At 40.3% G+C, this 18,411-nt stretch overlaps 1 protein-coding gene across 2 annotated transcripts in view; it reads left to right on the top strand.

Moving 5' to 3' along the window:
- FHDC1 (FH2 domain containing 1) overlaps positions 1–18,411 on the top strand; it is a 51,082-nt gene that overhangs the window by 10,504 nt on the left and 22,167 nt on the right. For both annotated transcript variants that reach the window (XM_067551880.1, XM_067551881.1), the window contains exons 3-4: positions 6,870–6,931; positions 9,290–9,392. In XM_067551880.1, the coding sequence (XP_067407981.1) occupies positions 6,870–6,931; positions 9,290–9,392 (165 nt within the window). The remainder of the gene's footprint in view (positions 1–6,869; positions 6,932–9,289; positions 9,393–18,411) is intronic.

Here is an 18,411-nt window from a genome sequence, read left to right as displayed (position 1 = left end):
AAAAGTTTTTATTAGAAATGAGCTATTGGTCAGCTTCCATTCCAAACTGCTCCAGGCCATTGAAGCGTTAGAGACTGAAGTCTCTCCTCCTTGTCATCTGGGGAGGAATGGTGTTGTTTCAGGTCATTGGTGCTGATCATTGTCAGGTTGGTGCTGGAGCCTCACTCTTTGAACATCAACCGTGGCTCAGTGAGAAAACACAGCAGTTGGAGTTCAGAAAAAAGTGAGGCTACAAATTGTGTCTTTAAAGACACATTTATTTGAGAGCAAAAGCAAAGTCTGAATGGGTTTGACTTTGGAACATTGTCACGTCATTGTGTAAGAAAGGTAAGGAATCCTGGTGGTTGATTTTAAGCAGCTAGTGTGATACAGGCTGCTGCCAGGTAGGATTTCTGCAGCTTTTATTAAACTTTGCAATGTCTGCGGTGGTATGTTGCCTGTTCAGTCAGGAATCAGGATGGCATCCAGAGTCTACAAGATCAGTTGTGTTACTGGGAAGATAATTTCAAGATGCTCCTTAACTGTCTGCCACCTTCTGTCCCTCTTCTGCTTAAGTGGGATAGGAAATAGAAGTGTCTTCTTTCAGCCAAGAAGAAATCCGGATTGCAGTTTGTAAACTGACAACTGGGAAGGCACCAGGGATTTGTAATCTCACCCCTGAATTTCTGAAGACAAGTGAAGCTACTGTGGCTGCATAGGCTTTTTCAGCCCATCTGGTGCACTAATATCACTCCAACAGATAGAAGAAGTATAGTGTGTTTGCTGCTGTTCAAAGAGGCAGTAAGGCCAAGTGTAGTAACTATAGAGATATTATGCTATTGTCTGTCCCAGGGAAAGTCTTCACTTCCATGTTAATGTCTTAAATCACTTATGCGCTTCATGACAAAGGCCCGGATACTCAGTGTGGCTTTAGACCTGGTGGTTCCAGTTTTCCCCAGATCTTTACTTTTGAGACAGTCTGTTGAGAAGATGTCTGAATTTAATAAACCGTGTGCAGCACTTTTATAGACTTTCATCAGGCCTTTGATTTAGTGCATTGAGTGAACTTGTGGGGTCTGATGAGATGACTCAGAATCCCAGGGAAGACAGTGTCACTGTTAGAAGAGCTGCATAATAAAACAGAAAGTTGTGTTCAGGTCAGTGGCAGATATGTGGCACGGTTTCCAGTTCCTAGGAGAGTTTGGCAATGCTGCATTCTGTCTCCATCACTGTTCAATATCAGCATTGATTGGTTGATGGATAAGCTTGTGAAGGCAGTGGTTGGTGGCACTGAGCTGAACACCATTTTTGCCTCAAGATTTCTAATGCACCCATGACCACGCCTTCTTGACTTACTTTGGTGAATCACTGGAGCTGATGGTTGGGCAGGTATGAAGCCGCGTGCTTTGGTCCATTTATTAATTATGATAAAACCAAGTCCTTGGCCATTACCATCAAGCAGTCTCCAGCTCTAGTTTATGACCAACTCAGTATTATGCTGCTCAAATGAGACAGCGAGCAGGTGGCAGCTGTTAAATATTTGGGAAGAATCACAGATAGTGCTGGAGGATGTTTGAAAGAGGTGGACACTTGTAGCATCAACCAGCTCCTTTTCTGGGCCCTTCAGTGGCCTTTGGAAACATTGCCACCTCAAGCTTGCTTTGAAGCTGTGGCTCTGTAGAACCAGTTATACTAACTCTGTTGTACTGCAGTGAAATGTGGGGACTGAGGAAGGCTGACGAGCAGTGTATTGAGGTTTTTTTAAATCTTGCCATCTTCATCAGATGTTCTGTGTTAAGTGACGGAAAAAGATCAGCAATGAGGATATTCGTAGCCTAGCAGCTGTCTTTATCTGTGCTAGTTTGGTTTCAGTGGCTTTCTTGGTACATATATGTTAGGATGAAAAACCAGTGAATTACGAAGCATGTTTACCAAGGAATGCTGCTACACAGCCAGTGATCACATGGTCACCAAAAATTTTGGCGATATAAGATCGCCAGTGGCTGATAACATAATCCAGGTGGATGTTCAGTCTAAGTACCTAGGTAGAGATCAAGCTGGACTGTGCTTGTTCTGCAAGAGAGATGTTTTCTTGGGATGTGCCTCAATACTAATGATAAGTGTTAGTGGGCCTCACCAATGAAGTGAGTTTTGAGGAGGGATTTGAAATGATGGATACCTGGTGTGCTGAAATAGGGTTGATAATGGAAGATGCATGTGAAAGTACTCAAAGATGAGAATGAAAGAAGATAAAGAGCAAAGTCCAGGTAAGAGCCATTTACAGAACAGGGGAAGGTGGTGTGTATGGAGCGGAATCTGCAGGGAGCTTGACGGGGGAAAAAGAGAGAGAGGCACAGTCAGATTTAGGCAGACTACTGAATGTGAGACTAGGAAGCCATAATTTTAATAGGAAAGGTAAGAAGGACATATTTGAAGAGTGATGTATGGGTCAAGTGCCAGACAAGAGAATTTTAGCCACAGAGTTCTGAATGGACCTTTAGTATGAGATGGGAATCAAGGATAGCTACAATATGCAATAAGCAAGATATGCACAAGCATTTTAGTTATAGGGACAAAGAAAGGGGGCTGGGAGTTTTGAGGTGCTGCAGAGAAAAACAGCAGCGCATGGTGACTTCTTAGATGTGTGGGCAGATTGGTAGAGAAGAGCCAGCACTGAAATTGTGGATCTGGGTATTGGAGAGGAGTATTAATGGTGGTGGATGGGGATTGGGGAATGAGGATGGGTTTTAATAATGAGCTCTTTAATAATGTTCTCTCTCAGCTGTTGGCAGGACATCCAGGATTATTCAGAAAGATGGTCAGCCATGTGAAACCTGTAATTAGGGCAGAGGTTGAGTAGAGAAGTAGATTTGTGAGCCACTGGTGTAGAGACAGTAGCTGAATCCAAGTTTGGGTGAGGTTTTCAAAGGGAAAGGGTGGGGGTATGGTTGGTGGACATGGAAAAAGGGTCCTACAAACAGTCTTCTTGAGGAATGCAGGAGTGGGGAGAGGGGAACATGAGAGGTTGGACAAGCAGGATAGCATTGGCTAAAGAAGCAGAAGGTAGAGAGTTTAGAAGGGATAAATTAATAGTGTCAAAAGGATCAAGAAAGATGAGGCTGGAGAAGAGACCCTGAGACTTGACTAGAAGAGGTCGTAAGAAATTGTGAGATCTGCTTTGGCAAAGGGGATGGTTACAATCCATAAAAAAATTCTCCAATTGAGATGAAGTATCAAACGTTGTTGTTAATAGTGGTCAGCACTGAAACTGGCCTTATTTTAGTAACTTTATAAATGAGGTGGAGGCATTTGCATATGTTGTGTTAACCAGACTTTGCAGATGATATCAATACTGGAGGTTTTGCATAAACAGAAGATAGAGGCAGACTCCAGAAGAACATTTGAAATAATGTTTGAGGCATAAGAGGCAATTTAATATGAAGACATGCCAAGATGCCTCAGTGCAGGGGGCTGGATTAGGTTACCTCAACGTACCTTCCAGCCTTACATTTCTATGACCCTATTATTCTATGCTCTTGGGCAAGAAGAAAACCAAAGGAAAACTCCAGTGGGAGAAGGATGGATGTTAGGAATGCAGAACAAGGTTTAGTGTGATAAAATGTATGTAAAAAGAGAGGTTATATTTGCTCCACATACACAGAGTAAGGGCCATTGTTTTAAAGAGAATAGTGATTTTTTTGGGTGTGTGTTCAGTTTGAGACTCCCTAAAGGACTAGACTTTCAAAAGGATTTTTTTAGAAAATCAGTCCCTTTGAAAGAGTTTTAAGATGAACACACAAATAGTGAGGTACCCAAAATTACAAGTTGCTTATGAAAATCTTGGGAAAGTGCTTTAATAGAAAAATTGAAACAATGAATGTAAAATAATCTGCAGAGCAATGAGAACCAATATACTAGGTGCTATAAGAAAATGTGATCTATTAAATTTTGGTTTTGTACTTCAGCTTGTGCTTACGACAGTAACTTGATGTGCTGTGCTGATACCAAAAAGGTAGTTATAATGTACGTTCCCCCCCTTTTTTAAGGGAAAGAATAAAAACAATTATATTGGTTCACCAAATTCACTGAGCCAGATTTCTGGTATAAATCATGAAGTCAGTGATGCTGTACCAACTTAAATAGCTGAGGACTTGGCCCACTGCATACAGCTTGGGGTTACAGAATTGTGTACAGTTAAGTACTCCAACTAAAAGGAATACAAAGCGTAGCATGTAAGATATGAGGGGTAAAAACTTGTATAGCTTAACCAAATGGAGAGAAGGATCTTAGACCTGAACAAATTCTTGAACAAGCTATAAGGGTTAAATGAGAATGTGTTACGAGATGTAGTGTACTTAAAGACTGGTAAATGTAGATTAGAAATGAGCAGAATAATTGGAGAATTGAACTGCAGTCTAAAAGGTCATTGAGGGGTACCTTCAGTGAAACATTTGAGAGGAGATTAGATAATGCACCTGGGGAACAATAGGTTAACCTGCAGTAGGTGCTGGGGCTTTCACTTTTGAACTGTGTGGGCCTTTCAGCTCCCAGGATTAGAGGAAAGAGACTTGGGTGTATCTCACTGTTTACCTTTGCTAGACTGGTAGGACTTCAGGCTAGCAATAATCTAATTTTTTTTTAAAAACAAAAAACTAACAAACTTTGTATCACACTCTTTCAGACTTGTAAAAAATTTTGAATCAAGAAGAGAGGGAATTTCAGAATTCTGGAAAATATTCAAATCTACTTCATTTTTTTTTTCAGTTGGCAAATGAGATTGCCTTTGATATACAAAAGTATGTTGGCAGCATACTAACTACATCTGCATTTTTATGTTCATCAGCTGGCTTCAGAAATCCACATATCTGGTACTTTTTCCTGATGTTCCCAATGCAAATGATGTTAGAGATGATGTCAGAATTTTAAAAAAAACAAACAAACCTGAGTATAAGGTATCTGTGCAGCTGTCAAACACAGTGTGAGGCCATTGGAGTCCTGCACATCTGTGTATTTGGAGTTCTTTTATGGCAGCCAGGTGACAGTGTTAACATGAAACAGTTCCCTGGTACTAATAAACCTCATGACTGCTTTTTATGGCTGTTGTTATCAGACTTGTGGTGATAACTTTTTAACTTAAGTGAAATGAGGTAATATCATTCTCTAAGATAATTGCTAACTTTTCAGATTCCTAACTGTGTTCCATTAGGACTTGGTGCAGTGTTTTGGTATTAAAAAAACCTGAATCATTCTTTTGATTAGAAAGAACTTTAAAAATTTAGGAGGAGAAAAAAAAAGTACACTCCTTTTTTGATTGGTCTCCAGAATTACATATGACAAAACTCTATAACAAATTTGTGGGGTTTTTTGAACAAACAAATGCATGTGTCATGGGGTTCTTCATTCAGATAAATGGAAGACTTGAGCATTACTTATATCAAGTATTGATGTCAGATTGATGAACTGATTTTAAATCCTTCCATTTAATCACTGACTGTTCATATTAATTAAATCAATGCCATGTGTTGACTTCTATTTAGGTTCTTCTACCCTGGTGGTCATGGTATTTGATAAGTTACTCCTGAAATAAAAATAATACTTCAGAATTCATAGTTCATTAGTATGTTCCTGGAAGTCATGGGATTTCAAACCTTTGTTACTGTCTTACTCCCAGTTAAGTGGCCGTCAGTAAACGGCATTAATGTATGCATATATTATGAAATAACTGATTCCATGCTACTTGAGGCTGGAGTATTGTGTCCAGTTTTGGGTGCCAGGCTTTAAGAAAGATGTGGGCAAATTGGAAAAAACCCAGAGGAGAGCAACAAAAATTATAAAAGGTTTAGAAAACCTTGCCTACAAGGAAAGGTTTAAAAAAAATTGGGTGTGTTTAGTCTTGGGGCTTGTCTACCCTTAAAATGCTGCAGCAGTGCAGCTGCACCACTGTAGTGTTTCAGTGAAGTTGCTATCTACGCTGATGGGAGAGCTTCTCCTGTTGGCATAGGTAATCCACCACCCTGAGGCACGGCAGCTTAATGAATGGGAGATTTCTCCCGTCAGCTTAGCACTGTCTACTCTGGGGGTTAGGTCAGTTTAACTGCATTGCTCAGGGATGTGGCTTTTTCATACCCCTGAGTGGCATAGTTATACTGACCTGATAACCTAGTGTAGACTAGGCTTTGAGAAAAGAAGATTGAGGGGTGACCTGATAAATCTTAAAGTATGCCAAGGGCTTGTTAGGAAGATGACAGAGATCAGTTGTTCTCCATGTTCACTGAAGGTAGGACAAAAAGTAATTGGCTTAAAATCTGCAGCAAGAGAGACTTATTAGATTTTTAGGAAAAAACTTACTAGCTATAAGGATAGTTAAGTATTGGAATAGGTTACCAAGGTGGGTTGTGGACTTCCAGTAATTGAAAGTTTTTAAGAACTGGTTAGACATATACCTGTCAAGGATGGTGTTAGGTATACTTGTTTCTGCCTCAGCACAGGGATGGACGAAATGATCTCTTGAGATTCCTTCCATCCCTACATTTCTATGATTAAAAACGTACTTGTTATATGAAGAATTATAGTTTGTCTTAATTCTCTCACTAACATGCTGTGGTTTTCACTAAACTCGGACATCAGTTCTGCAAGCCAAGGCTATTGTGGGTGGGCTGCATTGTTTCCTGGTAAAAGACTAGTAGTTCAGTAATCAATCACTGCTTTCCTGCTCACTAATGAATGATACCCAGATCTGTCTATTCACTTGACTTGTGTTTTGGTGACAACTCTTCTATACGAAAGTCGTAGATGATACTTTTTATAGTAATTTAAGGAAGATTTTCTGTATTTTAAGGTTTTCAGGCGGGTATTACTGGAGTCATGTCTTTTTCCTTTCTCCCTTTCAGATTTCCATTTTGGATTCAAAAAGAAGTATGAATATTGGGATATTTCTCAAACAATTCAAAAAGTAAGATTTCCTTTTTCATACAATTAATTCATTCAAGCTTCAAGTGAAATGGTTACACAATAAATACTATAGAAAATAAAGAAGACATTATCATGATGGAATGTGTAATGCACTGCTTGTTTAGTTTAGATTCTGCACAAATTTGTCAAATAACTGCAGTTCATAGTTTAAACAAAAACATGTTTATCTAAGTGCCAGTTTTACTTAAATCTTGTGATCTTACTTAAATCTTAAATCTAATGAGCTCAGTTTGGTTGTTGCTTTGCCAGTTGAACTGAAGTTTCATATGCAGTATTAGAAAGCTGTAAACTCTCATGTAATCAAGGTCAGATGCTCTTCATTTGGTTTCCTCTCTTTACGAAGAAAGAATGGAATCAGGAAAGGATGTGAAGGAGATTCCTACACCTAAGCCATTCTTTTTAGGTGACAAATCTGAGGAATTGTCCTAGATTGAGGTATTGATAGAGGAACAAACTGATAAATTAAACAATAAGTCACAAAGACCAGATGGTAGTTACCCAAGAATTCTGAAGGAATTCAGATATGAAAATTGCTGAACTACTAACTGTGATATGTGGCCTATCACTTAAATCAGCCTCTGGTACCAGCTGACTGGCCGATACCTAATGGAACGCCAATTTTAAAGAGAGTCTGTAGAGGTGATCCTGGCAATTACAGGCCAATAAGCCTAACTTCAGTACCAGGCAAACTAATTGAAACTATAGGAAAGAACAGAATTATTAGACATACAGATGAACATGACATGTTAGTGACGGGTCATCATAGCTTTTGTAAAGGGAAATCATGCCTCACCAATCGATTATAATTTTTGAGGGGGTAAACAAACGTGGGCATGGGTAATCCAGTGGACTTTCAGAAAGCCTTTGACAGGGTCCCTCACCAAGGGCTCTACAGAAAAGTAAGCAATCATGGGATAAGAGCAAAGGTCCTCTCAGGGATCAGTAACTGTTTAAAAGACAGGAAACAAAGGACAGGAATAAATGGTCAGTTTTCAGAACAAAGAGAGGTAAATAGTGGAGTCATCCAAGGATGTATACTAGGATTGGTGTTGTTCAACATATTAATAATTGATCTGGAAAGAGAGGTAAACAGTGAGGTGGCAGAGTTTGCAGAGGATACAAAATTATTCAAGACAGTTAAGTCCAGAGTTGACTGTGAAGAGTTATAAAAGGATCTCGAAAAGCTGGGTGACTGGGCAACAAAATGGCAGATGAAATTCGCTCTTGATAAAGGCAAAGTAATGCATATTGGAAAACATCCCAACTATATATACAAAATGATGGTGTCCAAATTAGCTATTAGCACACAAGAAAGAGATCTTGGAGTCATCATGGATAGTTCTCTGAATACATCCGTTCAGTGCACAGTGGCAATCAGAAAAGCTAACAATGTTAGGACCCATTAGGAAATGGATAGATAATAAGACAGTAAATATCATAATGCCACTATATAAAGCCCCACTTTGAACACTGTGTGCAGTTCTGGTTGCCCAATATCAAAAAAGATATATTAGAATTGGAAAAAGTACAGAGAAGGGCAAGACAAATGATTAGGGGTATGGAACAGCTTCCATATGAGGAGAGATTAAAAAGACTGGGATTGTTCAGTTTAGAAAAGAGATGACGGGGGATATGATAGAGGTCTATAAAATCATGAATGGTGTGAAGAAAGTGAATAAGGAAATATTTACCCCGTCACATAACACAAGAACTGGGGATCATTCTATGAAATTAATAGGCAGCAGGTTTAAAACAAACAAAAGGAAGTATGTCTTCACAATGTACATCACAAGTCATTCTCTGGAACTTGTTGCCAGTGGATATTGTGGAGGCCAAAAGTATAACTGGGTTAAAAAAAGAATTAGATAACTTCATGGAGGATAGATGCATCACTGGCTATTAGCCAAGAGGTCAGGGATGCAACCCCATACTCTGGCTGTCCCTAAGCCTCTGACTGCCAGATGCTGGGACTGGAAAACAGGAATGATTACTCAGTAATTGCCCTGTGCTGTTCATTCCCTCTGAAGCATCTAGCATTGGCCACTGTCAGAAGACAGGATACTGGTCTTAATGGAGCACTGGTTTGACCAGTATGGCTCTTTTTATGAGTTGAAGGAACTTCTTAATAGCAAGTTGATGCTGTGTGCCTCTTATGCACTAATTAGAAAATTGGTCTTCAGTAGAGGCTTTGCTGAACATTGCATTAGAATAACAGTGTAGTGAACACTGATACATGACTGATTACAGTTTTCTAAGTAGCAGAGGTGTGTTTTTTCTCCATTGTGTAACTGCTTTTACTCAAGCACTTGAAATGTAATTGATCAATTGTGTATTCAAGGCCTGCTCAATCCATAATTGAAGATATTAATCGAGGAAAAAGTGATCTCTGTGGGTCTGAGATGCTGCGTGAATTCCTTAAATTATTGCCAGAAGCAGAAGAGGTAAGTAAGGGGTTTTGTTTAGTGGCTGTTTTTGTGGCAGAGCTGCGGTTGCCTGGGATTCTATAGAATAGCTCTTACTTTTCCTCTAAAAGGGGCATCAAAACTCTTTTGAGATCTATGGATGAAAAACCACTAAGTGTGAAGATTTGGCCTGTAGGGTGACAACATACTTGCTTGAGATACTGAGGACACAGTGTTAGTCATTCCCTGCCTTCTAAGTAGTTTAACTATTTATTTGTTGGCACTTCTTAATTAAAGCACTGATAAGGTGGCTTTGTTTCTTAGATGCATTTTATTAGAATATGACCCCTAAATTACTGCTAAACACTCTTTCAGCAGGTGCAGAAGTTCTACAGTTGGAAGCAACACAGTTGCCTAGCACCTTAATTTAGAGTGTTGTTTGTCTTTGTGCTGTCTTAGTGACCCACAATCTTAAATGTGCCAGTTTGTCTGATAAACTTCAATAGACTGTCACACAAGCTCCATAAAAGCAATTTTGAAAAACCAGGAAATTGACAGATCAACCTTTAACTCATATGCCCAACCACTTCAATGTTCTAATATTCAAATGCTCACTGACGACAACTTGCTCAGCAACAAACTTGCTTTCAGTTCAAACATGTAACCAACTACACCACACATCTCCAGTTTGAGTTACTGCTCAAACACACAACCTTAACCCAGGCCATTTACTTTGTCATGTGCACAAATAACACATATAGTGGTAAAGTCTAAAATTTTTATAGGTAATGTATAATCTGAAGGTGACGTTAGAGCGGGGGGTGTGTGTGTGTGTGTGTGTGTGTGTGTGTGTGTGTGTGTGTAAAGGGACACCGTCAACTTGACATGTAGTTAGTTAATTTTAGAAATGGAGTTCAAAATAGTTTTGAGTACTGAAACCATCCCCCTTCTCCCCTCCAATTTTGTATGGCTTTACAATATGTATATCAGTCTTCAACAATAGTTTTTCTGCTCTGTGTGTGTGGGCGGGAAACCCATACAAATGATGGAGTAACTGTATAGAATAGGGGAAACTGAATCGTAACCTCACTTCATGTGTAGTCAATGCACAAAGTAATTTTCCCTTCTAATCTTTCAGCTGTAGATCTTGGATGTTAGTTGTGGCAAGGGTAGGTAAACTTTCAGACAGGCGTGACTCTCTTCTAAATTATCAGATGGAACTCCTACATAGCCTTCTGAGCTGCATGCTGTGGGAGACTTACGGTAGTGAAATGACCTGTCTAGTAATTCTCTATGACTACATCATGGCCTCTGATACTATGATGGTTCAGTTGGCCATATTTGGAACAGCTGAACGTCATAGCCAGTCAAGCTGCTGTTGATAGTGAAAATACATCTTGCCTGTCTTGTAGCAAAGGGAATTAGTAGGGTGTGTCAAGGTACAAAGATTATAGCTGATTTTTGGAGAAAGAAGATTGGTATGTAGTTATGCAGCAGTAGAAAACTGATTGATTTAAATTTGGAGACTTAAAGGCCAGAAGGGACCATTGTGATGATTTAGTCCGACCTCTTACATAACACTGGCCATAGGACTTCCTGGTATTAATTACTACTTAAAGTCCAATAGCTATGGTTGAAGAGAGCATGTCTCTCAGAAAAAAAATTCAGTCTTGATTTAAAAAGCTTCCTGTGATAGAGATTCTACCACATCCTTGGATAAATTGTTCTAATGCTTAAAAAATTATGCCTTATTTCTAAACTGAGTTGGTCTAGCTTCATTTTCCAGTCATAAATTCTTGTTATACCTTTTGTCTGCTAGATTGAAGAGCTCTCTCTTATCATATTTCTGTTCCTGTGTGGGTAGATATTTATAGACTGTGATCAAGTCACCCCTTAACCCTTTGTTAAACTGAATAGATTGAGCCACTTCAGCCTTTTACTATAAAACGGGATTTCCAATCCTTGAATTATTTTCATGGCTCTTCTGTGAACCTGCTCCAATTTTTAAATATCCTTCTTGAAGTGTAGATACCAGAACTGGACACAGTATTACAGTAGTGGTTGCACCAGGGGCAAATACAGAGGTAATGTAATCTTCCTACTTGATAGTCCTCTGTTTATAATTCCAAGGATCACACTAGCCCTATTGGCCACAGCACTGTGCGGGGAGCTTATTTTCTGCTGATTATCCACCATGATTTCCAAGTCCTTTTCAGATCAGTTCTCCCCAGGATAGAGTCCTCCATCCGGTAAGTGTGGCCTGAATTCTCTGTCCCTTGATATTTGGCCATTTTGAAATGCTTATTGTCTGCTTTTGCCCAGTTTACTGAACAATCTGGATTATTCTGTTTCAGTAATCTATCCTCTTTATTTAGTACTCCCTCAGATCTTTGTGTCATCTGCAAACTTATCAGTGGTGGTTACTGATGAAAATGCTATAGTGTAGGATCAAGAACTGATCTCTCTGGGACCCCACTAGAAACACATGTCCTGATGATTCCCCATTTACATTCTGAGACCTATTGGTAGCCAGTTTTTAATCCATTTAATATGTGCCATGTTGATTTTGTATTGTTCTAATTATTTAATAAAATGTCGCGTGGTTCAGAAGTCTAAATAGATCACATCAATGCTATTGCCTTTATCAACAAAACTTGTAATATCAAAAAAAGATATTGAGTTAGTTCAACACAGTTAATGTTCCATAAACGCATGTTAACTGGTATCAATTACATTATCCTCCTTTAATTCTTTATTAATCAAGCCTCATATCAGACATTCATTATTTTTGCCCAGGATTCATATCAGGCTGACAGACCTTTAATTACCTGTGTCATCCTGTTTACCTTTTTAAAATATTGGTACAACATTAGCTTTCTACAAGTCCTCTCAAACTTCTTCAGTGTTTCAAAACTTATTGAGAATCTGCTTCTTAAAACTCTTGGATGCAAGTTCTCCAGAGCTACTGCTTTTAAAATGTCTGACTTCAGTAGCTGCTGTTTAACATCCTCCTGAGTTACTGTTGGAATGGAAAGGTTATTTTTAACTAGGGGGAACTTTATTTCTTGACTGTGGGATTGTATCTTTTTGAGCATCTAGTAAAATATTATCAAGCAGTTCCCAATTATCATTCACATTTTTCTGTTTAAATTTTCTCCCCGGTGACTTGAGTCATACTTGTTTTCAGCTTTTCGAAACCGAACCTTTTAAAGCATCAAGTACATGTTGTCACAGTTGCAGAGCTAGCTGCACCTCTGTCTTCTTTTTGGGTCTTTAGGTGTGCCATTCAAGTGTCAAGCCTCATGTATTTACCCATCCTGGGTGATATTCTCCTACTCTTAGGACTGGTATGTACTTAATATTTAAGTTGACATAGCTATGTCGCTCAGGGGTCTGAAAATCCACACCTCTGAGTGACGCAGCTATTCCAACCTAACCCCTGGTGGTGTAGTAGCTAGGCTGATGGAAGAATGCTTTTGTCAACCTAGCTACCATTACTCAGGAAAGTGATGTTCCTACACCAAATTAAAACCCCTTGCATCAGTGTCAACTGCATCTACACTACAGGGTTATTCTGGCATGGCTGTGGCATTGTAGCTATGCTGGTTTAGTCCCCATAATATAGTCATGACCTTTAGACTAGGTCCTGGGTAGCCTGTATATTAGTCATACTTACCCAGAAGGTCTCACTGGGTTTGGCACCTGTATTCTTCCTTTCAGGAGTCTGACCAGTGGTGTGTATATAATGACAAAGCAGTATTCTTAAAACCAAAGTATTGTTTGTTTTTTGCAGTAGGAACAAGGCACTTCGAGAGAGAGAGATTTTAAAACAATAGTCTACACAAGTTTATCTTACCTAAAGTCTGGCCATCTTCTGATGGTAATGTAGACAGGCCTAACTTCAGGTATCCCAGTGGTCACCTGCATCTTAATATGGTTTCCTTCTTGTTTCTTTCCTCTTTCTTGTTTCTGTCTTTTAACTACTACAGTCCTTTGGATCTTCTGGTTCCCAGGCCTTTTCTGATTCTGGCATTGTCTGTCAAGTGTTTGCTGAAAAAGTGGCTTATCTTGAACTATTCTTCTTCCCCTTCCGTTTTTTTTTCCTTATAGCCCCTATTGTACCACACCCATGTGTTCATACAGTAAGCGTCCCAATAACCAGGTCAACATTCAGTATTCGTAGATTATTACGGAGCAACTCCAATTCCATCAGATATTACTGCTTTGGACTTTGTTTTGTTTACACATAATAAATGTAATCTAGTCGTGATACTTGCAGCTAAGCAAAATTCCTCTTCATCTGTCAAGATGAGGTCAAATGCAGACTTCCTCCATGTAGGATGCCGCACTTCTTGAGTTAGGAAACTGTTATTTATAATATAAATTCCAAGAACATTTTAGTATTGGCCACATGCGACCTCCCGCATAAGTCACTTAGATTGATGTCCCCCATAATACTCTAGCTTTTTGCCCTGGTCCTGTTCTCTAGTGTGATTTGGTGGTCTGTAGCAAGTGCCAGCTAGTATCATATCTTGCACTTTATCTGTTAGAATGTTGATCCATAAGCATTCAAGGTCATTTACTTCCAAGCGGTCAGTGATGCTATTTTTGACAGAGTGCCATCTCCCTCCCCTTTTCCCCTTTCAATTCTATTTCAAGCAGTTAAAACCAGTGATTTTAAAGTTCCAGTCATGTGACTCTTCCCAGCAGATTTCAGTAATACCAGCTATGTCCAATTTGTGCTTATAAATATGCAATTGCAGTTCCTCTTGTTTATTACCCAAACTCCTATAATTGGTGTATAGGCAATTAAATAATTTCTTCTCTTCACATTTCTTGGTGTCTTGACTTATTTTGTTCTTGATTTGGTGATAAATTAATGCTAATTTATTCCTTTTTTCATCTGCATCTCTTGTTAAATTCCCTCCTGATGAGTCTATCCAGCCTGTCCCCTTAAAGATTGGTTCCCCTTCTACTGAGATGGAGGCCATCCAAATTTGCACAGCTTCCTCTTCCCAGAGAAGGTTGACTAATGTTCCACAAAATCAAATCCTTCTACCCTGTGAGGTATCGTCTTAAACCGTGTCATTAATACCAACATGCACCATGCCAGTGGATCTTTGCGCACCGACTTCTGAAACCTATCTAATCTTGCAGTCACATCTTGATTCCAGGAAGTCAACACACAATCCTAATTTCTGCCTGTCTCTTGCAGAACGTGTTTTCCATTCTTCTTAGCTTAGAATTCCTGATGTGGACCTTGTATAATGTATGCCTTCTTGTGGGCACTCTTGATTTGTCTTGTGTGTTGGGTTGAGGAGCCATCCTCAGGTATGTTCTAAACAGTCTTCTGTCCTGCCCATCCCCATCCCCCAACAAGCTGGAACTTCAGAGATTTTCTGCAGTTTCCATGATGAGTGATACAAACCTTGCACTGAAAGTCCACGTCACGGCTGTGAAGGGGTCCACTCTGAATTCTCTTTTCAGGGGTCTTTTCAGTTTGACCCACAACCTTTACAATCTACCAGCACTTGATTTATGCTGTAATATTATCAGTGTCCTAGAAAGTGTTGATAAATAGCCCTATTACCTCAGTATTTCCTTATTCACCAGCCTGATTTACGCTGCAAGTTTTATATCTTAACAGTTTGTCCCTCCCCCATCACTCCACACTGATAGTTATTCCATCATTTTGTGGGGGCTTTTTTTAAAAATGAAACAACTTTTAAAAAGGCTAGCTACCCAAACAAAACATACAGTAAGAATTTATTTTGTTGTCTTCAAAATGTCTTGCACCTTTCCCACTATAATTGTATTGTAATAGCTTTATTTACATGCATTGAATAGGTGTTAACACTAAACATTTTTGGTACCTATAGGAGCTATTAGAATTATGTATAAATAGCACTGTGTTCACTGTTTTTTGTGAAACTATAAATATGGGCATTATTGAAATACTGGCATGTTGTGAAGGATTCTGTCAAACAGAAAATGTTTGAACATTTTCAAATTTGTGATTTGCAAAATTGACACATTCAAGGTCAGATAAAGGCTTGTGAAATTTCTCAAATTTGCTGTTTAAAACTACAGGCTTTTGCACAACGGTCTGTGAAGTACTGAGGATATGCAGGGTTATCAGACATCCACAGAAAATGGTCTCAAAGACAGAAGTCTGGTGCAAAAACAATTGTAAATTTTTCTAGATATGTAATTTAAAAAAAAACAACAAATCACCAGTTGCCTGCCATAGGTCTTCATTCATTCACTACCCTACCATATTTCTCAACACTGGAGAAGAAAGAAAAGTCTGTATTTGGAACCCTCTGTCTCTTCCTCCTTCCTCAGCCTGTTTCTTGTCAAGGCAGTCTTCTGCATATTTATCGAAGGAAAAGTGCTGGTCTCCCATGCTAACAATCTCTGATAGAAAAAAGCCTCCCTAACGCCCTCTCCTTTAATTAAAAAAAAAAAAAAAAAAAAAAAAAAAAAAGACTCCAGCTACATAGCTGGGCTCATCTCCCATGACTCTTCCTGGCATCCTGACCAAACCAGGGGGAATCTTCTAGCTATTTTTGATGTATACCACCACATTGCTCAACAGGCCCAAATTGGAAGGGTTAAGGGGGTCTACGGAACATAGTTGTTAGCCGCTGCCATGCTACATTCTGTTCCGTTTGTATACCAAGTACACATTTTGGGATAGTCTAGCCCAGTGTTTCTCAACCTTCTAAGTAGCAAGTACCCCCTAACTTCTGAGAATTTTAATAAGTACCCCAACACTCAGTTTTCCACTATGAGAAGTACAATCTTTTTCCCCTTTACTGCTGGACGACTGTATTTCTCGTAAAGCAGGAGAGTTCTGAGTTCTGCAGTGCTGTGTGGCTGTGGCAGATCACAACCCCCTGCTGTTTCTCCCCTCCATCCTCCTCCCCTTCCTCCATATAGGAGCAAAGATCAACGCCAGCCAATCACTGTGGCCTGATGGTGGGGTCACGTGGTGTTCTCCTCACACAGGTGGGAATGTGTGAGGTATGAGCAGGCACTAGCGGCCCACCAGAGTGGATAGCAGCGCTCCCCATGGCCATCCCTAGAGGGGTGCGGGCATGGGACAAATCACAGTGTGTGGGCCCCTCTTAACGTTTTTATACAGGTAAAATCTGGGGCTGTCATAGTTATCAATTTCAGGGCTCAGCTAGAGCAGTGAAATCGACAAGTAAGCCTGTGGTTAGAGCCCAGCTCCAGGACTGGCCAACCCACTAGGCTCGCCACCTGGCTTTCTGGGCACCAGGCTTTGAGCGGGGGAGGGGAGCTGCCACCTGGCTGCCAGTCCAGGAGGTGGGCGACTGCCACTTGCTCCGAGCTGGGGCGGAGGAGGCTTCCATGCAGGCTGGGACCCGGGGATGTGGGCAGGCGGCAGGCAGCTGCTGCCCGTCGTCAAGCCAGGGCACGGGAGGCTGTCTGTTGGCTCAGAGCTGGGGCACGGATGGCAGCCACCCAGCTGCGAGCCCAGCTTGCAGGGCACAGGAGGCTGCCACTGGGCTCCCACCTGGGATCTGGGACCAGCCGCCCGGATTCCCAAAATGCCAGCAGTTGATGCTGAAACCAATGGCTGCCACCCAGCATCCCAATAAGCTGGCAGCTGCTGCCCAGCTTCCCAGGACTGGGGCGGCTGCTGCCCACCTCCCAGCTAGGAGGTGAGACCGGGCGGGAAGCAGTAGGCTGCTGCCTGGCTTTCCCAGAAGTCGGTGGCTGCCAGCCGTCTCCCTTCACTGGGGTTTTTCGCTGCGTACCCCCAGGGGTACGCATACCACAGGTTGAGAAACTATGGTCTAGCCTGTTCATCAACTCACCCACACACGTTTGCCCAGGTTTATCAACACATCCTGTTAATCCTTCTTTATAATGCCTAAAAAATTGTTTGCTTGTTCTGTGTCTTAAAACACGAGTAATCTCTCACCTGGAAAACTTCTCTCTGCCTGCTCCACTCCCTTCAAATCTTTTCTCCATTTCCACATAAAATTCAGTCTCTTCTTCCTTTCCTTCAGTGCTGTATATGACTCTGCCTCTCCTTTATATCTTTCATCTCCTCCTACATCCTTGTTTACCTCTTCAGTCAGGTGTAGTCTTCTTTTCACTTCACCCTTTGTCTCCTTTTCTGAGCTACTTGCTATATTGCACAGGCATGGGGAGGGCCATTTCACATGTGGTGTCTCCATTCCTTGCACTTTAGCTGCTTTCCCATGTATCATTGTTTGAACTAGCCTGTAAACACCGTGGGAAAGGGGCCTCATTTTTTAAAGTGCCATGTATGTTCACAGTGATGAAGAAACATGGAAAAATGGAGGATACTTATCCTATTCATCTATTTTATTGTGTACTGCTGCCTCTTCTTGAGATGGAGTAATTCACTCTGATTTATTACAAGTGTATGCATCCAAGGATGAGTGGTACTGATACAATTTCAGTCAAGGACTCTGTACTCTCGTTCAGGAGCTTTGCATAGTTGTCCTGTGTTCATAAGATAAAGTTTAATGCATGTTTCTGATGGAAAGTTGCTTATCTACTGGCTATCCTGGCTCTGAAAAATAATTAAATATTTGTGATGGATGTCTTCAAACCAAATGAGGTCAGACTTTCTACATTTCATAACAATCTTTAAAGTGAGGGTGGATTACATATGTAAGAGCTGCGTGTATGTGAAATCTGTGTGCTCATGGCCATTGCAAACATATAATCCATCTAAAAAAACAAATGAAAAATTAACAGCATCTCAGTGTGCAACTCAAACTTCATGCTCAATTTTTCATTTCTTAACTATGCTGTCTTGTACGCATGCATTAAAATATCCTTTTAATTATGTGACTGCATACCATTGACAGAAAACCTTCTGTGGTGCTTAGACAGAGTGGCTGACCTGTGTGTTGAGTGGGGTGTGTGTGTGTGTGTGTGTGATTTTTTTAAAAAAGATTTTAGCTCTTATATTCTCAAATCATTCGTGAACCTATCCAAAGACTATTGGTATGTCTGTTAAGTATATGACTAATAGTGTGTGGTGTTGCCA

The sequence above is a fragment of the Emydura macquarii genome, unplaced genomic scaffold (assembly GCF_026122565.2).
Source record: "Emydura macquarii macquarii isolate MOO-44397 ecotype Brisbane River unplaced genomic scaffold, CSIRO-AGI_Emac_v2 contig_1363, whole genome shotgun sequence".
NCBI classification, from domain to species: Eukaryota; Metazoa; Chordata; order Testudines; family Chelidae; genus Emydura; species Emydura macquarii.
Note: the sequence above shows the minus strand (reverse complement) of the source record. Positions and strands in the feature narration are given on the sequence as shown.